At 41.2% G+C, this 25,719-nt stretch overlaps 1 protein-coding gene across 2 annotated transcripts in view; it reads right to left on the bottom strand.

Moving 5' to 3' along the window:
- Nucleotides 1-25,719, bottom strand: part of CDC123 (cell division cycle 123) — a 52,512-nt gene that overhangs the window by 17,144 nt on the left and 9,649 nt on the right. Inside the window, exons 4-8 of one of the 2 annotated variants that reach the window (XM_024253822.3) lie at nucleotides 21,318-21,375; nucleotides 21,018-21,050; nucleotides 15,394-15,489; nucleotides 13,773-13,879; nucleotides 1,680-1,728 (exon numbers count right to left, since the gene is read on the bottom strand). In XM_024253822.3, the coding sequence (XP_024109590.1) occupies nucleotides 1,680-1,728; nucleotides 13,773-13,879; nucleotides 15,394-15,489; nucleotides 21,018-21,050; nucleotides 21,318-21,375 (343 nt within the window). The remainder of the gene's footprint in view (nucleotides 1-1,679; nucleotides 1,729-13,772; nucleotides 13,880-15,393; nucleotides 15,490-21,017; nucleotides 21,051-21,317; nucleotides 21,376-25,719) is intronic. The other variant, XM_054521918.1, reaches the window with a different exon arrangement.

The following is a 25,719-nucleotide window of genomic DNA, read 5'->3' as shown; positions in this document are numbered from 1 at the left end:
TATAGGAGTGTTTAATAAGCTAGGAAAATGCTCACACTATGCTATTAAGTGAGGGAAAAAAATCTCACAAGTTGTATGTAAGACTCTCACCTACAAGCGCTCTAAGATCTAGTAATTGGTGGCTTGGTAAGGAGTAACTTAACTAGTAAATTAACTGTTCCATGTATATGGTATAATCCTAAAAGATACATCAATATCTACAGTCAACACATTAAAAATTACTCAATGCAGTGAGTCAACAAATTTTGAAAGCATGTGTACATATATACAAAAGTAGCTAGAAGCAAACAGACACTAAAGACGTATTTTAAAAATTACTGCACTAATTCGAATTGGTGTTATAAGACCAAAAATGAAAATGTAATTTTCACGTAAACGTAAAAATGCAATTATGGAGCAAAGATGGCCATCCTCTTTTCAACAAACTATGAGCTGTCAAAGTTTTTGAAAGTTTGCATTTTGACAATGCAAGTGCAAGAAGGACCAGGAATGAGAGCTGAAACGTGAAGTCTGCATTTAAAAGAAAGTTAGGCAGGGCGCAGTGGCTCACGCCTGTAATCCCAGCATTTTGGGAGGCTGAGGCAGGCGTTTCACTTGAGGTCAGGAGTTCGAGACCAGCCTGGCCAACATGGTGAAACCCAGTCTCTACTAAAAATACAAAAATTAGCTGGGTGGTGGTGGTGCACACCCGTAATCCCAGCTACTCGGGAGGCTGAGGCAGGAGAATTGCTTTAGTCCAGGAGGCGGAGGTTTCAGTGAGCTGAGATCGCACCACTGCACTCCAGCCTGGGCAACAGAGCAAAACTGTGTCCCAAAAAAGAAAAAAAAAAAAAAGTTATGTTTCAGATCCATTCATGACAGTTAATGAGCAGTTAGTTGTAGCTAAGAACCTGGTCCAGATCAGGGTATGTGTGCATGTGTCGTGTGTATACTTTCAAAACTAGGAAAATTCGGAACAAAAATTGAGGTTTACTATGTTTAAACTCATCAAAATTTCTAATGAAGTTGTTTTTTCACTATCCTCTTATTCTTTCTTTTTTTTTTTTTTTTTAGACGGAGTTTCACTTTTGTCGCCCAGGCTAGAGTGCAATGGCGCCATCTCAGCTCACTGCAACCTCCACCTCCCGGGTTCAAGTGATTCTTCAGCCTCAATCTCCCGAGTAGCTGGGATTACAGGCAACCACACCCAGCTAATTTTTGTATTTTTAGTAGAGATGCAGGGTTTTGCCATGATGGCCAGACTGGTCTCGAATTCCTGACCTCAGATGATCTACCCACCTCGGCCTCTCAAAGTGCTGGGATTACAGGCATGAGCCACCGCACCTGGCCTATCCTCTTATTCTTTTAAGTTATTTGTAAGGTGAGTGAACAATATAAAAAATGGTAAAATGCTGAAACAATTAGGTGCAGCTGTGAGGCGTATAAAGGTGTTTGTTTTATTAAAGGTGTCTGCGTATATCCTGTAGCAAGTGTATACTGCATACACGTATTTGGTATATACATTCTATATATAATATATATCCTTTTATGTGTATATTTCATAAATTTAAAATTTCAGTGGCTTTAGGTTCCCAAAGAAATTAATCCAAGAAACTTCATTCATTTCATTTCACTTAAGAATAAATGGCAATTCTCAACACATCTTCATCTACAATTATCAAGGAAAATAAGCTTCTTACCTCGTATTCTATACATGGATCTGGAGAATCATCAGTACAATGAATAAACCTTTGGAAGAAGAAAAGGCAATGAATCTTTTTGTTACTGGTGCCAGTTTATGCACACACATAATATATATTCAACATGAGAGTAGCGTTTTACTAAAAGCATCCAGAAACAGGAGACTAACTCAAATTCGATGAACACTTATTAAGCCGTATTCAATGCTTTGCATTAGCCTAGGCATCCTGAGATATAAACTCATTTAATCATCAAAACAATGTTATGAGCAAGACTGTACTTTCCAGGATCATTTCTATAGTTGGTCTAGTATTTGACAGCCTAGTATTTGACAGCACAACAGGGTGACTACAGTCAACAACGATTTAATTGTACATTTTAAAATAACTAGAGTGTAACTGGATCATTGTAACACAAAGGATGGATACATGTTTGAGTGGAACAGATACCCCATCTTACATGATGTGATAATTAGGCATGGCCTGTTTATATCAAAACATGCCATGTACCCCAGGATGGGTGCAGTGGCTCACGCCTGTAACCCCACCACTTTGGGAGGCCAAGGCAGGTGGATCACTTGAGGTCAGGAGTTTGACACCAGCCTGGCCAACATGGTGAAACCCTGTCCCTAGTAAAAATACAAAAATTAGCCGGCTGTGGTGGACACCTGAAATCCCAGCCACTTGAGAGGCTGAGGCAGGGGAATCACCTAAAACTGTGAGGCAGAGGTTGCAGTGAGCCGAGATGGCGCCACTGAACTCCAGCCTGGGTGACAGAGCGAGACTCCATCTCAAAAAAACCCAAAAAACAAAAAACACCCATCTCATGTACCGCATGAATATATACACTTACTATGTACCACAAAAATTAAAATAAACAATGTTATGAGCTATTATAATCATAGAGATAGTACAATCTCCATTTTTCTGCCAAAAGGCAAAGAAACTAACACCCAGAAAAGCCCAGATTTAGTGGCCACACCAAGACTCAAACTGTCTAACCCCCGATTCTCAACGAGGGCAGGAAGGCACTGTCATTGTACACATTCTTGTTGTGTGCATCTTACAGTGGAGCCAGCAGCCTACTTCTCTCTCAACATAACGCTGGCCATCGAAAGCCACAGAGTTAACTGAATCCTTCTCCCACGTGCCATTTTAAAACTCGGATAGATCCATTCAGCCCTCCATTAAGTATACTGCTTCCTCCTCGAAAAATCCTCACTTTCATCAACAATGTTTCATATCGCTTATTAAAGGCCCATCTATGCCAAAGCTTGGGCTAGGCATTGGGAATGTTAAAATGATGAAGACCCCTTTGTTCTGTATGAGGAGAGTCTGGTGGAGAAAGCTAAAAAATCGACACAATTTCAAAAACACTGGAGAAGAAATACTCTGCAGCAGCAAGGAAGAACTGATTAGCTGGCTGCTGTGTGTCGGAGGCGAGTGGTAGTCAAGACGGGGTCCGCGTTTAAAGCACGGAGAAACGTGCTAAGGCAGGGAGGGCAGTAAGAGATCTCACAGAGCATTCAAATAACTAGAGGAGATCAGCTCTGATGGAGTGTAGGACGCAAGGGGGAACTGCAACAGATGGAGCTGGACGGAAACTCTGGACAAAGAGAAGTATCCAGGTCATGAGAGGCCTTGTGTGCCCACCCAGGGCACTTGGACTTCATTATAGGACAATGGGGAACCCTAAAGTCTTCAGCTATGCAAGGGCACTTGGACTTCATTATAGGACAATGAACCCTAAAGTCTTCAGCTATGCAAGGGAGATCATTCCATTTAGGTGTTAAGAATATCACTGTGTTCACAGGTACCAGGGGTTTAAAAAACGCATCTATATCACTATGGCACAATGGTGTTGGACAGTTTAGGGGAACGGCAGCAATCTAGGAGGCAGAGAAACCTGGTAGAAGGCTTGCTGCAATAGCCTCGGGGAGATGAGGGTATAACTAAGGGAATGGGAGTGGACAGAGAAAGGAGAAGCACAGAGGCGGAGGCAAGATCACTTGGTGACTCACTGAAAGGAAGGGAGCAGACCCGGCACGGTGGCTCACGCCTGTACTCCCAGCACTCTGGGAGGCTGAGGCAGGCCGATTGCTTGAGTTCAGGAACTTGAGACCAGTCTGGGAAACATGGCAAAACCCTGTCTCTACAAAAAAATACAAAAATTAGCCAGGCGTGGCCAGGCACGGTGGCTCACACCTGTAATCCCAGCACTTTGGGAGGACGATGCGGGCAGACCACCTGAGGTCAGGAGTTCGAGACCAGCCTAACCAACATGGAGAAAACTCATCTCTACTAAAAACACAAAATTAGCTGGGTGTGGTGGCACATGCCTGTAATCCCAGCTACGTGGAAGGCTGAGGCAGGAGAATCGCTTAAACCTGGGAGGCAGAGGTTGTGGTAAGCCAAGATCGCGCCATCACACTCCAGCCTGGGCAACAAGAGTAAAACTCCGTCTCAAAAAAAGAAAAACATTAGCCAGGCCTGGTGGTGTGCACCTGTAGTCCCAGCTACTCAGGAGGCTGAGATAGGAGAACTGCTTGAACCCAGGAGGCGGAGGTTGCAGTGAGCCGAGATCGCGCCACTGCACTCCAGCCTGGGTAACCGAGTAAGATTCCGTCTCAAAAAAAAAAACAAAATTAAAAACAACCTAGTTTTTCTCTGGAAAGCAAAAATCTCTTATTTCAAATCAGACAAACTTAACGGTACATTATCTTGAGGACTAATCATCTAAAACTAGAAAACTAGCTTTCGATTAAAAATTATTTCAATAAAAATTAAGCTTACCAGTTATTTTATGTCAATAAAAATTAAGGACTGGGCACAGGGCTCACACCTGTAATCCCAACACTTTGGAAGGCTGAGGTGGGAAGATTGCCTAAAGCCAGGAGTTTGAGACCAGCCCGGGCAACAAAGCTAGGTCCCGCCTCTACAAAAAATATACAAATTAGCCGGCATGGAGGCTCACACCTGTAATCCCAGCTACTCAGGAGGCTGAGGCGGGAAGATCACTTGAGCTCCAGCGTTCGAGGCTGCAGTAAGCTATGATCACACCACTGCACTCTAGACCGGAATGAGACCCTGCCTCAAAAATTAAGGTCATGAACTCTCACAAGTTAATAAAAATTAACTAATTATTTTTATCCTTTAAAAAACTGCCCTTTCGCCCCCCAAGGATCAGCATATTGATAAGTACTACATGTATCTAGAGCTTTCCACTATATGTTTTCTATTATTTAAGAAAATTATTTTTGGGCCGGGTGCGGTGGCTCACGCCTGTAATCCCAGCACTTTGGGAGGCTGAGGTGGGCGGATCACGAGGTCAGGAGTTTGAGACCAGCTTGGTCGACATGATGAAACCCTATCTCTACCAAAAATACAAAAATTAGCTGGGCATGGTGGCACATGCCTGTAAGCCCAGCTACTTGGGAGGCTGAGGCACGAGAATCCCTTGAACCCAGGAGTTGAAGGTTGCAGTGATCCGAGATCGCGACACTGCACTCCAGCCTGTGCAACAGAGTGAGACTCTGTCTCATAAAGAAAAAAAAAAAGAAAGAAAATTACTTTTGTACACATATCCAGTATAGAGCCAAGTGAAATATTTTAGATTAGATAATCTACATAAGGAGAAAAGGAAAACGTTCCAATGAATGTAAGAGAACAATAGACCAGAGGTTAAAAATCACAGTCAGGACCTTGGGCTCTGTACTAGTATTTTATCGTCTTAGAAAAGTCAATTATCTTTTGGGACTGGCTCGTGGTTGCCTCAGCAGTAAATGGCAGATGGTATTGGGCGATTTCTAAAGTTCATTATGCAATCAAATCTGTAGATAACTTGTCAGGCCCCCTTTTTCTTCCCTGTCTTTATATTCAGTTAACTACTTACTGCACGCTGAACCTCAGGGTGTGTCAGAGCTTCTAGAACACAGGTTTGAAAATGAGAGAGTGGAATGAGATGATTTTTCAAAATACTTCTCCAGAGATTCCAATCAGAAGTGTCCAAGATGGGGACCAGACACCTATTTTATTTTCTTTTATTCATTTTTTTTTTTTTTTTTGAGACAGAGTCTCACTCTGTGGCCAGGCTGGAGCGCAGTGGCATGATCTTGGCTCACTGCAACCTCTGTCTCCCGGGCTTAAGCAATTCTCCTGCCTCAGCCTCCCAAGTAGCTGGGATTACAGGCGTGTGCCACCAAGCCCAACTAATTTTTGTATTTTTAGTAGAGATGGGGTTTCATCGAGTTGGTCAGGCTGGTCTAAAACTCCCGACCTTAGGTAATCCGCCCGCCTCGGCCTCCCAAAGTGCTGGGATTACAGACGTGAGCCACCGCACCCGGCCCATATTTTAGAAATGGTTATTCTGAGGAGTAGCTGCAGTTTAAGCTCTGTAAGTTCAAGTTCTTAGGAAAAGGGCCAGGAGGTGCCTGTCCACTAACTACAGGCCTCAGCAGGAAGTCTGCACCATTCTTGGGGAAAGGAAGAAATAGGGAAAAGGAAGGAAGCATCAAACTGGAGCGGCTCAGACCCCAAACATAGCCTTCAGGGCCGCAGCTTCAGCTGGAAAACTCAGTCTGGCTACCCTAAATCCCACCAAGGTCACTGGAGGACTCAGCACATTTCCCACGACAAAAAGGCTCCGTCTCAAGAAAAACAAAAACAAAAACAAAAAACCACCACCACCACCAACCACCAAAAAAAATTCCCCAAATTTTTTTCCTGGGTTACTATTTAACATTAATTTGGAAGATTTCTTCAACTGAAATTTTCAACAAAGTACCAACAGAACGTGGTATTCAACTAAAGTCACTAATTTGTAGTCTAAGCTGAAAGGAGGCTGTTATGTTGAATTCAAAGTTCAAATTCTTGGCAGAATAATTATAGGTCCTCTAGCTAGCTATGAAAATTCTAAAATAAACACAAATGTGATTAAGTAATAAATGTTACATTATTTACAATGTAAGTGGCAAACTAAAAGAATTCTCAGGTATAATAATAGCAAACATTTCATTCCAAAGAAAAAAAAAGCAAAATCCCAAAGGCCTACTGTGATGAAAGCTACTATGAAATTATGCCAGCATATTTTTACTACACTTTAAAATTTGCCAGTTAACAGGAATTTTGGAAAGCAATGTTATACACACAAATTTTTAGAAAGGAAAGAAAAAAAAAAGAAAGGAAAAGAAAAAATATTCTATCCCCAAACTAAAGAAATATGCTTAACTAGTACTGATGACTAATCAGATGTCTTTTTTTTTTTTAAAGGAACAAAATAATGGCATTTGCAGCAACCTGGATGGAATTGGAGACTATTATTCCAAGTGAAGCAACTCCGGAACGGAAAACCAAACGTCGTATGTTCTCACATACGTGGGACCTATGTGAGAGCTCACGTAAGTGGGAGCTAAGCTATGAAGACACAAAGGCATAAGAATGATACACTGGACTTCTGGGACTCAGGGGAAAGGGCGAGGGTTGGCGAGGAATAAAAGACTAAACGTTGGGTGCAGCGTACACTGCTCAGGTGATGGGTGCACCAAAAGCTCAGAAATCACCACTAAAGAATGTACCCATGTAACCAAACACCACCTGTTCCCCCAAAACCTACTGAAATAAAAAATAAAAATACAGGGGGAAATACATAGTGTACATCAATGACAGATAATTACACATCCCTTGTCTTTACTCAGAAGCAAAATAAACACTGAAATAATTTTACCAAAAAATAAAAAATAAAAGGAGTGCCACATTTTTTTCTTTTATTACTACCCAAATCATCCTCAGTTCAAACAAGACTCAGTTTTTCTGCCAGCCAAATGGCCTTACTATAAATAGGTATATTTATTATGCCCTAAACATGCCTTGGGACTGACATGTTATTTTTTGTGGACTTCATAATTATAATTAGGCCCGGTGTAATGGCTCATGCCTATAATCCCAGCACTCTGGGAGGCCGAGGCAGGTGGATCACTTGAGGTCAGGAGTTCAAGACCAGGCTGGCCAACACGGTGAGACCCTGTCTCTACTAAAAATACAAAAATTATCCAGGTGTGGTGGCATGCGCCTACAGTCCCAGCTACTTGAGAGGCTGAGGCAGGACAACTGCTTGAACCTGGGAGGCGGCGGTTACAGTGAGCCAAGATCATGCCATTGGACTCCAGCCGGGGTGACAGAGCGAGACTCCGTCTCAAGAAAAAAATAAAAATAAAATTAAATAAATGAATAATAACTATAATCAACACACGGTTTCCCTCATGCTGTTCCAAATATTTTGCACACTGAAAGATGACAAATGGGCCAGGCACAGTGGCTCAAGCCTGTAATCCCAGCACTTTGGGAGGCCCAGGTGGGCGGATCATGAGGTCAGGAGATTGAGACCATCCTGGCTAACACGGTGAAACCCCGTCTCTACTAAAAATACAAAAAAAATTAGCCAGGCGTGGTGGCAGGCGCCTGTAGTCCCAGCTACTCGGGAGGCTGAGGCAGGAGAATGGCATGAACCCGGGAGAAGGAGCTTGCAGTGAGCCACGATCACGCCACTGCACTCCAGCCTGGGCAACAGAGCGAGACTCTGTCTTAAAAAAAAAAAAAAAAAAAAGAAAAGAAAAAAAGAGGACAAATGTAACATATCCAGTGATGAGCATGTCGGTCTGGGACTGTGGGAGGCAGAGGGTGTAGTGAGCCGAGATCGCATCATTGCATTTCAGCCTGGGTGACAGAGCGAGACTCTATCTTGAAAAAATTAAAAAAAAAAATTACTAAGACAAATCAAATTCCCTGAGCTCCGGTCAAATGTATTTCTCCTTTATCATGAGCCCCTCAGAGAAACAATTAACAAATTTATTTTTTCACTCAGCCCTTTTTTCTAAATGCCAATTGAGTATCAAAATGTTTTCTTGTCTACTCAGCCCACTGAAGTGACAATAAAATAATGAAAGCAGCCTGTGACTCAACAAGTTTAATAACATAGAATGTTTATATCTTGGCAAATAATACAGTCAGCAAATTTATATGTGTCATATTTCTTTCTTTCTTTCTTTTTTGTATTTTTAGTAGAGTCGGGGTTTCACCATGTTGGCCAGGCTGGTCTCGAACTCCTGACCTCCCACCCTGACCTCGTGATCCGCCCACCTCAGCCTCCCAAAGTGCTGGGATTACAGGCGTGAGCCACCGCGCCCGGCCACATGTCATATGTCAACCTCCACTTTTTAAAGCTTTTTGTCTACAGTAACCATTTGAAGAACAGGGAAGAAAAAAGCAGTACTCAATATTCTAGAGTACATTATAGGCAGGGAGACAGCACTAGCTGTCTACCCTCCAGGGTTCCCATCTTCAGCCTGTCCAATGGAACCTGGATTGTTCACATGCTGGGAGCATTTGTGCTTCCTGGTTCCCTCTCTAATCACTGGGATGCATGGGCTGACTCATCTAAGCAGCCACCAAGGCGTGGGCCTGGACCAGTGGATCCACATTGCCTGGGAACAGATTAGAAATGATCTGCTTAGGCCTCCTCCAGGCCTGCTGGACCAGAAACCCTGGGGCCCAGGAACCTGTGTTTCATCTAACTCTCTGGATAACCCTGACGCATGCTCGTGTCGAGAACCTTGGTCTAACTAGGGGTGTCCAAACTTTTAGCTTCCCTGGGAAACATTAGGGGAAGAATTGTCTTGGGCCACATATAAAATACACTAACACTAATGATAGCTGATGAGCTAAAAAATAAGTAAATAAAAAATAAATAAAAATAAATAAATAAATTTTAATAAAATTTATTTTAAAAAATAAATTTAATAAAAAATAAAATTTTAATAAATAAAAAATAAGTAAATACAAATTAAAAAAATAAAAATCTCAAAAAAAAATCTCATGATGTTTGAAAGTTTATGAATTTGTGTTGTGGCACATTCAAAGCCATCCCGGGCCACAGCCCACGGGCTGCTGCAGCTTGGACAAGCTTGATCTAAACGAATCACAGCAATTCTGCTCCCTTTGCCAACTACTGGATTAGGCTGGCTAACTGTGACCAATGAGGGCTGAGAGGAAGTCTCCCAGGAGGCCTCCAGGAATGCTTTACTTGTTCACATACAGAAAAGAACGAGAGGAAACATAACCTATCCCTCCTGTTTCTGGTTGAGATATGGTCATGTCTTCATATGACAGATACTTGGAACTGTAGCAGCAATCTTTTAACCATTAGGTGAGAAACCTAAAGACCAAGCCACTAAGTCAAGGATGGTGGAAGGAAAGGGCCTGAAAGAGCATGGGTTCCTGGCGACCTTGGTGAGCCACTGAGCATTCCTAAAAATACCCAATCTCCAGGCTCCTCGTTACGTAACGTATTTTTTAAATCCCGTGTGTAAGCTATTTTCGGCTTCTGTTAACTTGCAATTCTGACTGTAACATATTTGTTTTTTTGTCAAGTCAAGCCTCAAAATAGTATAAACAACATAATCTCATTTTTATGTTATATAAATTTATACATATTATATATAACTATGTATTATAATATTAAATGTTCTATTATATAATATTTTAATGGGAAGTATTTTGGAAAGAATGAATCTATAACTTTTTTTTTTTTTTGAGACGGAGTCTCGCTCTGTCGCCCAGGCTGAAGTGCAGTGGCACGATCTCGGCTCACTGCAAACTCCGCCTCCCAGGTTCACGCCATTCTCCTGCCTCAGCCTCCCGAGTAGCTAGAACTGCAGGCGCCCGCCACCACGCCCAGCTAATTTTTTGTATTTTTAGTAGAGACGGGGTTTCACCGTGTTAGCCAGGATGATCTCAATCTCCTGACCTCGTGATCCGCCCACCTTGGCTTCCCAAAGTGCTGGGATTACAGGCGTCAGCCACCGCGCCCAGCATTTAATCTTTTAAGAGCTCTTCAAGGCCTTTGTGACAAACATTCATCTTTACTGAGTTCTATCAATAAGGAATTTTTATGTGATGGCAACACTTCCTGTTACGCAACTGATTTATTAATTGCTAAGCAACTACCAACAGTTATTTCTAGACAAAGTGACACGTTAGTGGTGCCCAGCTAAAAGGCTGAAAGCCCAGTGCTTGGCATTTGCTCCTGCCAATTCCCAATTATTTATAATAGCAGAAGGATGGCATTCTGTGGGTAAACACTCTAAATCCAAGACCTCAAACTCACTTGCTGATTTAACTTCCTTGCCATGCAAAAGTCAAAAAGTACAAAATGCAAAACAACAGACTATTATTCATACCATCCACTGGAACATCAGTTAAACGAAGATAAAAAGCAAGACGTAGCTTAAGAGGAGGCAGCTGATCATTAAATTGCAAAGCTGATTTAAAAAAAATCAGCCTCAGAATTAAAAGCAATTTATAGTTAGTTCTGGAAAGGCAAAAGTGTCTTCCCACTCTCACTGCAACTGACACTAAAGGCATATAAAAATCCTTATAAAGGCCAGGCACAGTGGCTCACACCTGTAATCCCAGCACTTTAGGAAGCCAGGGCGGGCGGATCACAAGATCAGGAGTTCAAGACCAGCCTGATCAACAAGGTGAAACCGCTTCTCTACTAAAAATACAAAAATTAGTTCGGCATGGCCAGGTGCGGTGGCTCACGCCTGTAATTCTAGCACTTTGGGAGGCCTAGGCAGGTGGATCACGAGGTGAGGAGATGGAGACCATCCTGGCTAATGCGGTGAAACACCGTCTTTACTAAAAATACAAAAAAAATTAGCTGGGCGTGGTAGCCATGCGCCTGTAATCCCAGCTACTCGGGAGGCTGAGGCAGAAGAACTGCTTGAACCTGGGAGGCGGAGGTTGCAGTGAGCCAAGACTGCACCACTGCACTCCAGCCTGGGCAACAGAGTGAGACTCCGTCTTAAAAAAAAAAAAAAAAAAAAAAAAAAAAACCATTATCAGTTGAATTATCAAGTAGACAGTATTTTCAGTGTAACATATTTTAAGACCTCTTAAAGCATTAGATGTCAAAAAGCTTTACAATGGAAAACAAAGGCACAACTTTGTTCTATTTTTCAGAGGGTATCTCCTAGAATGAAAATACTACTGGTTACTAAAACAGGTTACCAACACCTGTGCCAACACAACCAGAGGGTTGACAATTAAATGTCAAAACAATACTTGCTCAGGCGCAGAAGGATCACTTGAGACCAGGAGTTTGAGACCAGCTTGGGTAACATAGTGAGACCCCATGTCTATTAAACACACACACACAGACACAGACACACAGACACACACTACACACACACACTTTTTTCTATAAAACTAGAAATACCAATACAAGTAAAATCCTTGTACAATAAACATGTAATACGATGTAATACAACCACACTCACTGATTACTTAACTTCCCTTTCTTTAATTAATATAATACTACAACCTTATGTCCAAGCTGCAGAGCTCAGACGCCAGAGTTGATGCACAACCGTCATGTAGTGAACTTATTCATGCCAGGATCTACTTCAAAAAAAGGATTTGAGTCCGACACAGAATGAACTGGCAGGACAAACTCAACTGGACAGGGCGGAAGTGGCATGCTTATACAAGATTTTCACTCTCATGCTCCTGCTTCTAGGTTCTGGGATAGCTTTATTTCAAAGACCAGTTTAAAGATGAGTTTACCTGAGATAACTGGTCTGTTTAAGACGTGACAGGAAGAGAAACCTAGAAAAATAGCTGCTATTTGAAGACAACAAAAGCAGCATAAAGAGAGCACCTGCGGCTCAGCAGGGCAGGTATTCCATCTGCCTACAATGCTGACTGCACTGTCAAATTCTTTAGCTATAGAGTGACTGGCAAAAGGAAAGAAATGCAGCAATTCCACTTCTAGAAACTTATCCTAAGGAAAAAATTAGGGGAGTGCACAAAGAGTTAGCTCAAGGATATTCATTGCAGCTCTGGAAGAACAGAGGGTAGGTCAAATACGTTACGGTACAGCTCTCCAGAGGCGCAGCACTAAGGGAATGGAAAATAATGAATTTAGACATGCAATGATGTCACACTGCTAAGTGCAAAAGCAGCCCACTAAGAAATATAAACCATAGGCTGGGCGTGGTGGCTCACACCTGTAATCCTAACACGTTGGGAAGCCAAGGCAGGCAGATTACGAGGTCAGGAGTTTGAGACCAGCCTGGCCAATATGGTGAAACCCTGCCTCTACTAAAAATATAAAAAATTAGCCGGCTGTGGTGGTGCACGCCTGTAGTCCCAGCTACTTGGGAGGCTGAGGCAGGAGAATCGCTTGAACCCAGATGTTGCACTGAGCTGAGATCGTGCCACTGCACTCCAGCCTGGGCGATAGAGTAAGACCCTGTCTCAATAAAAAAATAAAAAAATAAACTATAGGATCCCATTAAAAAAATCTGTATATAGGTAGAGATAGATATATTTACATTTAGTTATAGATAGAATTCTAGAAGTATAAGAACCAATTGTGGCAAGATCATGAGTGCTTTTATGTTTTTGTTTGTTTTGAGATGGAGTCTTGCTCTGTTGCCCAGGCTACAGTGCAGTGGCACGCGATCTCAGCTCACTGCAAACTCCACCTCCCGGGTTCGAGCGATTCTCCTGCCTCAGCCTCCCGAGTAGCTGAGACTACAGGCGCGTGCCACCACGCCCAGCTAATTTTTTGTATTTTTAGTAGAGACGGGGATTCACTATATTGGCCAGGCTGGTCTTGAACTCCTGACCTCAGGTGATCCACCTGTCTTGGCCTCCCAAAGTGTTGGAATTATAGGCGTGAGCCACCACTCCTGGCCATGAGTGCTTTTATATTTCCTGTTTTTATTTACCTGTAACCCCTAATTTTGCTTTTCTATGATAAATATTTATCAGTTTTATAATAGGAAAAAAATTACCGAAATGTTTAATGGGCAGAGATACAGAAAGTCCTTAACATTTTCAGATATTCATTACATACCATTTTCTATAAAGGGAAAAGAAAGATTTGCTTTAACAGGTCATTTTGGCAATATGAAATAGCTTTGTTATATGGAGCTATGATTTATAATAGTACTATAAGTAATGGAATTTCATCTATAGAGAAATTTGCACAAATACTGAAACTACTGACATGAGAGAATAAGAGATACTTACGGCTGAGTGAAGTCACGAGTGATGAAATCAGAACTCTTGAAAAGTAGAAAGATGTCACTGAGGGTTTTACATTTCAGAGAACTATTCATTGCTATCCAATATGCATCCTAAAGAATGAAGCACATGCTATTTAGTCCATATTCCATGTTGGCTGCTATGAATGCTCAGACCTATAACAGAATCAATAATGCATATCACCTCAAGGGTTTAAAGAAGAAAGTCAAGTAAATTTTAGCAGTACTGTCAAATGTTAAATTATGCTTAACAACAAAGAGCGTCACCACTGCATTTCAGACACTTGTTTATGAACACTGAGATGTCAGGGTCCTCACATTTCAGCCCAGGCCTAAGTACTTCTCATTGTTTTTCTTACTGATAATAGAAGAGAAGAAAATGAGGTATCAGAAACATTGACATTTTGGCTACAAGATTAAGGTGGTAAAGAAACAGCCTGACCAGCTACTCTCCAAGAAAAGAGAGATCAATTTCCACCCTTCCCGTTTCTGGGGAGTGGCAGCCAAACACCTGAACTTTGGCGGCTGGAGCAGTCACATCCCACATCTATCAAATCTGAAAGAGAAGGAGGTGAGCTATTCTGAACCACTACAACTTTAAATGGGGAATGTCTTATACATAAGAACAAAAGATGGGAAGGCAAATGCAAAGTAGGCACAAAGCTCAGTGGAACATGCCTAAAAATTACAGAATAATTAAGTCATTTAAAAAATACACCTCTCCCACAGACAGATCAGACACAGGATATAATAGAATTTTGAGAAAACTAACAGTTGCAAACCGCTATCCAGTTATCCACACTACATGGAAGAAAAGTACTAAAATATTTGAAAACAGCTACCTCTGGGGAGTAGGAAATGGTGAAGTAAAACAGGTGTCAAGACCTGCTGATTTTCATGGCAAGCTTCCAAATCTATTTGAAATTTTAAATTCTGTACATGTAGAGTATAATTAATTTTTAGAAGTAAAAACAAACAAAAAAATAATAAAAGTAAAAACAAAACTTAGATTAAGTACAAATTATCATTCATTTTAGAATAAAAAAGGCATGAGATAACTTTTGAAATTACAAATAGGTCTCTGATTCCTTAAATAAGCTTTGGTGACATAAAACTGTTTTCTATTGGATTAAAACAACTAACGGATCTTTCCACAGGCCTTAACTATTATAAAAATCTTGTCAATGCAGTATTAAAATAATAAGACACAATTTAAGAAAAGATCAGTTGACTTCTCTAGCCACTCTATTTCTATAGCCTATGACACTTTTATTTTTATTACTTTTCAACAAAGAAAAATTTCTCTGTTAAACTGAACAGCTGAAGTTTTGAAAAGGGCAGAGTATGAATTTCCTCAGAATTCAAAAACAATCAGCAACACAAGAGGTGGAAACTACCTTTTGGCAGAATATACAGTATTTCACAGACCCAGGCAAGTGTACAGCAAAATCCAGAAAGTAAAACAGTAGAGGGAAATTAATAATAAATTCCAAAGTATTTTTCCTAGAATTAGGAATATAATTAGACCCTCTGTAGGGATATGAAATGAAATAAACAGCAAAACAAAGAATATTCAAACACTAAGAGAATTACTTATGTGTTCCTACCCTTGGGGCACTCCAGTTAAGCTTAGGAAAGACACTGCCCCCGAGGGAATTGATAGCTTCCTGGACTTTAGTGGCAAACTCAGGAAATTCTGGTGCCTACAGAGAGAGAAGAAATCATTGGGCACGTCAATATCATCACAGTATATATGGAAAACAAGATCAAAATCTCAAGGTTATAGTTTAGGGTGTTAAAAACAGAATTTAGAATACAAATTACTATCAGAATTTCTGAACCCAGCTAAATAAAATCAGTGATCAAGTACATTTACTAAAAAGAGAAATAAAATAATCAGCTGCTTAAATGGTATTTTCCAGACAATCAAAGCCTGCAAAGCTGAAATGACACATGTCACTAGTTTCTGAGGATGTGAGGAAGGAGTGAATGGTTCTCTGTACACCGACATAAAACCAGCATTCATCAAGAGAAAAGAGACAGGTGGAATATCACCTGTAGCAAAACTCCAGTTGTCAGAAATAACATCCCTATTTGAAGAGCTAGAAGCCCTTCCACTTGCAGGAAGAGTCTTAGACATATGGTATTCCCCAAAGCCACAGAGAGAATGAAAAATAAATGATGTGGCAAACTGTATTTAAACACTGCTATTTCCAGATAAGTTTTAAAACAAGCAAAACTCAAAATGTGAACCTTGGTCAAGTTAAAACGTTCTTTCCTTTTTGGATGATTTTTAAAATGCATATTTTATATAAGCTAGTGACCAAAACATTCTATGTGTTTGTTTCGACCCGGAAGTGAATAGCAGTACTGCTGTTAAACAGGAACTTAATTAAGCCTGATGTCAGTATGTCCTGCCTTGAGCCTAGGTCACTATCACAGGAGCTTATGGACATAAGAAACAAAAAAAGGTAAGTAAGAGAGGGGGAAGTGGGGCCCTCAAGAGACATAAGAAAACAAAAACATTAACAGATTCTCCACGCAGTCATTAATTGTCATTATACCCTGTAAAGAGGATTGCTGCCCCCTATTGGGCAACTGTAAGTTCCGAAAAAATCCAGGAATCAACTTCTCCCATAGGAAAAAAAAAAGACAGACTACATCTTGAATTAACTACACATTCCAAGATGACATCAAATAGTTATGTGGATCCCCAAGATCTAACCCAGCTATGTGAGAGAAAAAACTGTGACAAGAGTCTGAGAAAAGACCAAAGAAATGAGTTTTAAAATATGGTCATATATCCCCCAAAACAAGAAACAGCTTTGAGCAAAGGCTAGGGAATAAAAACGAGAGCTTAAGGCCCAATTAGGCTGCCTTTCTTTCTGTTACAGATAAATCTGACCTCTAGACTGGTTAATAACAGTATCTTCTAATTGCTTCATCGGCTGCCCCTCTATCTTCCACTAGATGACTTCAGCTTAGATACATGAAATGAGACTAGAGTAATTTAGAAAGGTTTTCAAAATGAACAGCAGCACTGAGTCCTTTATTTTCCATTCATCTCTCCCCATCCAAAGCAATTATGATTTACGTGAGGCCATTTCCTTATAATTGCCTGAAGCGGCTGACTTGGCTTCCCTACCGCTCTAGCCATAAACCCCACTTCTGTGAGATCGGCACTGGCAGTATTTCCTATGAATGGCATTGTTGCACAAACTTTACAACATGAAAGGATTCAACCTTCAAAGACGAAGCAATTTAATTTTCCTATCCCATAAAGCTTGACATCTAAGGATTACTTTACATGTATGCCTTTTAAAAGATGTGATCAGTTCCCTCAAATCCTCAAAATTATTCAACTTTAGGAAAACCTGCCATAAGAATCCTAAAACAAATTTAAATTATAAAAAGCTTATGCACAGTCTTAAGTGGAAGACTATGTACTGTTTATATACAGCACAACCTTCTAGGTTATCTGTTTTTAGCCAGGTCTGTGAGCTACTTTACAACTTGGCAAATTCTAGGTAAGTGATAGCGACATGAACTAATTCTTATGGACAGGCAATTTCTATCTCATCTGGAAGAGGTCCAATTGTCTTTTCTCCTATACTGCAGGGAGGCAAAACCAGTTTTGCCTCATTTACATACTCATTTCAATATTCCTGATCTAAAAATATATCTTTTCTTTGGATTCTCTTTTGAACCAGTTCTAACATCTGTCTGGTTCCCTCATGAGTTAAATAACATCTTCAACATGCATTAAAGAGTTTTATATGTGTATGAGAGTCATGCTTTTACCATTTTCTATAAATTATCAAAATCATGGAACTAACACTGACACAATACAGATCTTATTCAAAATTTGCCAAGTGTCCTAGTAACGTCTTCTACAGAAAAAAAAATTGAAACTTTTTTTCTGGTCCAGGCATCCAGTCTAGCCAGAATCATGGACTAAATCTAGTTGTCAGGTCTCTTTAATCTTCTTCAATCTGTGGCAGTTCCTCTCTCTGTTGTTCTTACCATTTATGACCTTGACGTTTTTGAAAAGTTCAGGGCAACTACTCTATACAATTTCTAAAAGTTGAGTCTGTTGGATGTCTCCTCCCAGGTAGACTCAGGCTGCGCAGCTGTGACAGGTGGTATCTTATCAAGGAGGCACGCATGACAGGTCTGTCCCGTCACTGACAAGGTTAATACTGATCACTTGGCTGCCAGGTCTTTGCATTGTAACATTACTATTTTTCTTTGCGCAAATAGTAAGTAATTTGGGTGAAGATACTTAGAGAAGATGGAAATATCCTCTTTCTCACTGTATATTCACCCACTAGTTTGAGCATCTATTCAATCAAATATTATTACGATGGCTGCCAAATAGTAATTCCTAATTCCATCATTCCTTCTACATGCATTAGTTAGTGCCTTTAGTACTATAAAGACAAGCTTCCTTTTTTCCCCACTTATTTAATCACTTATGTATGTCACTATGGAATCAGCAATTCTTATTTTAGTCAATAGGTCATAACCTATTCTTACACTACACATGGAGTATCCCTTATCCAAAATGGGTAAGACCAGAAGTGTTTCGGATTTCAGAATATTTGAATATACATAATGGGGATGGGACCCAAATCTAAACACAAAAGTCATTTATGTTTCATATATACCTTATGCAAATGGCCTGAAGGTAATTTCATTTTTCCCTTGGGAAGGCTGAATGAGCTGGGTTGTGCACCTGCATTGTGGCTGTACCTGTCACATGAGGTCAGGTGTGGAATTTTCCACTTGTAGTGTCATGTTAGTGCTCGTAGTTTTGGGAGCTAGGCATGCTGGCACATACCTGCAGTACCTGCTACTCAGGAAGCTGAAGCAGAAGGATCTCTTAAGCCCAGAAGTTTGAGTGCAGCCTGGGCAACACAGTGATACTCAGTCTTTTAAAAAAGTTTTGTAATTTGGAGCATTTTCGATTTTGAATTTGGGGATTAAGAATGCTCAAACTGTATTTGTTATGATGCTCATATTTTTAGACAGCGAGAGCCCAAAGCTAGCTTCTGGCATCTTTTTGTCATGTCCCATCATTGTTTCAGCACTTCCATAGTTTCTGGCACAAGTTGTTGCAGACTCATTTTTACTTTCCCAAACCCAGTCCGGAATATCTCCAAGAAGCTTCAATTTTGTTCAGAGGAGAATGGTATTTAGAAACCAAGATGAAGGCATCAGGAGTGCTCACTGCTACCAGGATGTTACCTGTCATTGACTCTAAAACTTCTTAGTGAACAGAGTTTGGTACACACACACACACACACACACACACACACACACACACACCCCCTCTTTATATTATCAATTGCTGTATCTCACACACACACACACACACACACCCCTCTTTATATTATCAATTGCTGTATCTATCATCTATACATATTTATTTTATTTTATTTTTGAGATGGAGTCTCTCTCTGTCACTCAGGCTGGAATGCAGTGGTGCAATCTTGGCTCACTGCAACCTCCACCTCCTGGGTTCAAGCAGTTCTCCTGCCTCAGCCTCCCAAGTAGCTGGGATTACAGGTGACTGCCACCATGCCTGACTAGCTTCTTTTATTTTTAGTAGAGATGGGGTTTCACCATGTTGGTCAGACTTGAGGTCACTCCTGACCTGAAGTGATCCACCCGCCTTGGCCTCCCAAAGTGCTGGGATTACAGGTGTCAGCCACCGTGCCAGGCCCATCTATACATATTTAAAAACGAGTCGATACTGATACTCCCCACCACTATTAAGATCCAGGTCAGATGCCACTTGTCCTGTCAGACATTCTGGTGCCCTCAGCTGTAACTGCTCTCTCTGATCTGACAGCACTGTCATCTCCCCCTGCCTGTGTCACCTTTCCCCCGGTTTACAAACTCCCTAATGGTGGGGGAATCAAATCATATTCATCTTTGTTTATCTCACAGAATCCAGTTTAGTGCCCTGAGTATGGCAGATAAGTAACATTTACATGACACTGAATGGAATTTTCATACAAGGAGAGTGATCTGACTGGCATCTGGAGTAAATGAAACACGCAAACTTTCCACTTAGGCACCTGCTGGCAGGCTTCCCTTTTTATACCTAAAGAAATATGTCAGTTTTGAGCAGCTCCACTTCTTTTTTTTTTCTTCTACCCTGGCAATCATATCTCGTTCATTAAAATAAACAAGTATCTTCTTATTTACAGCTGGATTAGAACAAACCCTCCCACAAAGCCAGTTTTCTATATTTCTGCCTTTACATTTACTTGTAAGCAGTTTCACTAAAAACGTTCCCCTTTCAACTCAAGGTATGAGGAGTTTCATTCACCTATTTTTAGAAATAGATCATTTGCTTCACTCACTCCTTTAAAAATAACTTCATTTAAAAAATTTTAGGTTAACTTTCACAACAGCACTCTTATCCTGAAACACTGTAATATGCTTGATAACTTCTACATTTTTATGTAAAACACTGGTAAAAGTCACATACTTCTCTACTCTTGCTTGAAAGAAACAGTAATTTTTATGCCATTTATATACGCTCGAGGCCAGGTGCTATGGCTCACAACTGTAATCCCAGCACTTTGGGAGGCCGAGGCGGGCGTATCACATGACGTCAGGAGTTCGAGACCACCCTGGCTAACACGGTGAAACCCTGTCACTACTAAAAATACAAAAATTAGCCGGGCATGGTGTCAGGTGCCTGTAATCCCAGCTACTCAGGAGGCTGAGGCAGGAGAATAGCTTGAACCTGGGAGGCGGAGGTTGCAGTGAGCCAAGATCACGCCACTGCACTCCAGCCTGGGCGACAGAGCAAGAATCTGTCTCAAAAATAAATACACAAAACAACTAACTAACTAAATAAATATACTTGAATAAGGAAATACAGATTTTCACTTTATGTTCCAGAGATTCAGGAATCTCAGAGTTTAATGTTAGGCGTAATTCCTTCTTGAAGAGCGTCAGAGCTTAACAGAAATAAGTCAAGGCAGCAACTATGCACTCAAAATATTTCCTTTGCGATCAAAGGGAAAAAGGGCAAATCATGTTTGCCTGCTAAATGATGCTTCAAGTTATTTTTCAAAATAAAAACGACAGCCCACAGGGAAAATAATATATGAAATAGTGAGTGGAATTTAGAGAGGTACGCACTTAAACCTTGACGCTAACCCTTGTGTGATAGTGTGAGGCTGTCCCCACGCTGAGTCTGCTGTGCTCTTACCGTAAGCGTGGCTGTGTTCTCATCATCCGACCACTGCATGAAAAAGAGGAAAAAACCAAAACATTAAATTTAAATACTGCGCTGGGCTTTGACAAGCAGTGCTCCATCTAAAAATTATAAATCCAACAGGAGACATCTTTTCTGGAACACAAAGTATATGTGAAAATATATGTCAAAGTAAGATTCTCACGTAATTTCTCATTTTATCAGATGTAAGATAAGATCTACGAGTCAGAACCATCTCAGAGATCATTTAAATTACAACAGTCTACAGAACAGATTATTTTATTTGGTACCAACCTGTATTTCTTCTGCTTCCTCATCACTGTCTGGCTGAGAATGTGTTGGTGGATCGTCCCTAAAAAAACACAAACAACCATCAAGAAAGAAAAGGACTTGGGCACTGTGTGGTCCCAATTTCAGGGGTACTGACTATATGTCTTAAAATAGCCTTAAAACTAGGCTAGGTGTGGTGGCTCACACCTATAATCCTAGCACTTTAGCAGGCTGAGGTGAGTGGATTGCTTGAGCTCAGGAGGTAGAGATCAGCCTGGGCTACATGACAAAACCCTGTCTCTACAAAAAATACAGAAATTAGCTGCGCGAGGTGGCATGCGCCTGTAGTCCCAGCTATTTGCGGGGCTAAGGTGGGAGGACGGATCACTTGAACATGGGAGGTCAAGGCTGCAGTGAGTTAAGATCGTGCCACTGCACTCCAGCCTGGGTGACAACATAAAACACTGTCTCAAAAATAAATAAATAAAAATAAAAGCCTTAAAATTGGAGAACAAGGCCAGTCATGGTGGCTCACACCTGTAATTCCAGCACTTTGAGAGGCTGAGATGGGAGGATTGCTTGAGCCCAGGAGTTTGAGACCAGCCTGGGTAACACAGAGACTCTGTCTTTACAAAAAAATTAAAAATTAGCCAGGTGTGGAGGAGAACACCAGTGGTCACAGCTATTCAGGAAGCTGACACAGAAGGATCCCTTGAACCCAAGAGTTTGAGGCTGCAGTGACCTAAGATCACACTGCTGCACTACAGCCTGGGCAAGAGAGTGAGACCCCGTCTCAAAAAAAGAAGAAATAAATAAATGAGAGTACAGTTGCATGAAGAGATGACAGAATAAAACCTTTCTGTCCTGTTCTCAGATATCATTAAAAACAAGGGAAAGGGATAAAAACTCCATCTCTGATAATACTGAGAATCATCTAGACTCTGAACCTCAGTATATGAGAAAGTTCTCTCAAGAAAAGAAAGATGGAATGTGATAAAGGAAGACACCAGAAGCGAATGTCTGAAGAGCTGTCTACACAGATGATGGAACTACTGTGGGGGCAAAATCAAGAATCTTTTCTTTGCACAGTGAAAACAGGGGGTGCGGGCTGGTGTCAGAAATTCATTCCGCATCTAGACTGAACCACAGCAAAGGGTGACAGAGAGAGGGAAAATAAACAGGCACACTGTCTTTGAAGAAGACAGAAGCAAAGCGAGGTGTGCAGTCCTCATTAGGGAAAAGGAGTTGGACTGGCGAGAGCAGGGGAAAACAAAAAGACAAGGTAGATAAGCTATAAGTCTGCCTTTCTTCATGGTCCAGGACACACAGCCCTCCTGCTCAAGTAACTCACTATTTTTCCATGCCCAGCTATCACCTCACCCTCAATTGACAGAAAAATGCAGGTGAGCACTGCAACCTTGGTGTTATCAGTACTGCACAAAGCCCTCTTCAGGACACAGCACAAGTACCATCCTATAAAATCCCCAGCAAGCCTTTGTCTCCCTGCAGTCAGTTCCTTTCTTGCTGACCTGCCCATCGTACCCTTGCAACATATTTCCACACTTTCTCTAATAAATTTGCCTTTCTCTGCCTCCAACTGTCATGGTTCTTCTTACCACCCACACCATCGGCCCCAGATACTCCCTGATCACCTGTAACACAAGGGCTGAAAAGGGCCAGCCAGCAGCTCATCTTCATTGCCTAGAGGGAATCAGAGGCTGAAAGAACTCAGAGGGAAGACTCAGAACACCACTCTGGCCCCTCCTCAACACACAACTACAAATAACTAGCCTAGGAATAACTCATATCATTGAGAAAAATAATCATAAGAACTAGCATAGCAGCTATGCAAAGACTAAAGAAAGAAAAGGAAAAGGAAGATTCTGGTTAAACATGTGCTTTTCTCTCTGTGTTCCCTCTGGAAACTCTACTAAAAAAAAGATCCCAAGGACAATGCTGAGTAAAAAGGAATCAACCATAGAAGAAAGATGGCAACAAAAGTTTGGAAAACAGGAAGTCAAGGGGAGGGATAAGTCAAGGAGCAACAGGTTAGAACTTAAGAGTTATCCCGGAACATGGAAATGAAGCTCTGAAGTCCATCCAGGGAGCAGTGAGACACATCCATCTCCTTACCTTGCACATCCTAGCAACTAATTCTCCTCAATCCCTTTGGTAAGCAGGTTTATTCTCTGGAAAAAATGAACTCAAGAGGGTTGAGGTACATAATGGCCCAGATGAATATGGGGGTGAAATGCTGGACCTGGACTACGATGACAAGTTATGTGAAAGACAAACTGAACACTGCGACCCCTAGTCCCCTTCCTCCCACGCTGCTCCCATGTCACAGACAGATTAAAGGATTCTTCTGGGCAGAAACTGAGCAACCCCAGAGGACACACCATTATCTGGGAATCTTCCACCAATGCTTGCTGCCTGCTGGCACCCTCAGGCATCAAGCTCCACCCATGTACACAAAGTTTGCAAATATCTGTGTGTGTCCCCTTCACTCTTAAATATGAAGGAAGGCCTACAATGATTAGAAAACAGACGAAAAACTCCAAGATGAAAAATGTTTTCAAAAAGGAGAGAAAAAAGGCACATGGAAGAAAAAAAGACAATAAAGGGACCAGATGAAAGATATTTTTAAAAATCATTAATATTCTCAAATATAAAAGATGTCACATCCATTAAGGAAGAACAGGAAGCTATAAAAAAGGAACAGAGGAACTTGTAGACACTGAAAACATGATAGTTGAAATTTTAAAATTCAATAGAATGGAAAAATAATTACCTAGAAAGTAGAACAAAAAAGACAAGGAAAGGGAAAATAGAGAAGAAATAATAAAATTCAGAGAATTAAGCCAAAAGATCAAACACCAAAATAATAGGAGATCCAGAAAGAGAAGCAAGAAATCAGAGGAAATTATCAAAGATTCTTTTTTAATATCCTAAAACAGGAAAATTAAAGTCTTTAGAATGAAAGGGCTCACCAAGGACTTAATAAACGGAGAAAAAATACCTTAAATGGGCAAAAATGGATACAATAATGCTTCCACTTTTTTTTTTTTTTTTTTTTGAGATGGAGTCTCGCTCTGTCGCCCAGGCTGGAGTGCAGTGGCGTGATTTCGGCTCACTGCAAGCTCCGCCTCCCGGGTTCACGCCATTCTCCTGCCTCAGCCTCCCAAGTAGCCGGGACTCCAGGCACCCACCACCACGCCCAGCTAATTTTTTTGTATTTTTAGTAGAGATGGGGTTTCACCGTGTTGGCCAGGATGGTCTCAATCTCTTGACCTTGTGATCCACCCTCCTTGGCCTCCCAAAGCACTGGGATTACAGGCATAAGCCACCACGCCTGGCCTCATGCCCGGATTTTTGTATTTTTACTAGAGACGGGGTTTCGCCATGTTGGTCAGTCCAGTCTCAAACTCCTGACCTCAGATAATCCAACCGCCTCGGCCTCCCAAAGCGCTGGGATTACAGGCGTAAGCCACCGCACCTGGCCTTCCCCAAGTTTTAATCAACTCTTTGTAACTCTTGCTTTTCCAGATTCGCAAAGCTAAGAACCAGTCAAAGCTAAGAACTGTTCTATAGTGGAAATACTAACACCCTGTCAGCGTGTGAATCCCTGCCCAAGGGGCCAGCCTTTCTCTCTTATGTCTCTCTTTAAATGCCACATAATATTTTTAAATGCAACGTTACCTTTAGCATGGCTTACCTCATCTTACAATATAAGATGAAATATGAAACTGTATTCTGCCACTCTAAAAATCACTTACCATTTTTGTTAGTATAACAACATACATTTTAAAAAACATACTTGTTATCAAGGTATTCACATAGTTCTTCAGAAATTATTGCAGTGCCTACTGTAAAGTATGACAACTTTTATTCACTGTAAAAGGTGACAATGTATAAAAATATGCAAGTTTGGACAGGCACGGTGGCTCACGCCTGTAATCCCAGCACTTTGGGAGACCAAGGCGGGTGGATCACAAGGTCAGGAGTTCAAGACTAGCCTGGGCAAAATAGTGAAACCCCATCTCTACTAAAGATACAAAAAAAATTAGCTGCGCATGGCCGCAGGCACCTGTAGTCCCAGCTACTCAGGAGGCTGAGGGCAAGGGAATCGCTTGAACCCAGTAGGCGGAAGTTGCAGTGGGCCAAGATCGCGCCCCTGCACTCCAGCCTAGGTGACACAGTGAGACTCTGTCTCAAAAAAAAAAAAAGTGCAAGTTTATTAGACTTGGCTTTCTAAAGTAACCCTCTGCATGCAGAGAACTAAATGGATAAAGTATGGTGCTAATGTTTAGGATGTTATATTTTCTATCTTACAACTTACACAGAGCTGGCACACCAGAGCAGTGGCTCTGGAGGCAGGCAGGCATAGTTTAAGTATCTCAGTTCTGCCACTGTCAGCCAAGAACTT

This window comes from Pongo abelii, chromosome 8 (genome assembly GCF_028885655.2).
Source record: "Pongo abelii isolate AG06213 chromosome 8, NHGRI_mPonAbe1-v2.0_pri, whole genome shotgun sequence".
In the NCBI taxonomy this organism is placed as follows: Eukaryota; Metazoa; Chordata; class Mammalia; order Primates; family Hominidae; genus Pongo; species Pongo abelii.
This window is presented reverse-complemented; position numbering and strand designations above follow the sequence as displayed.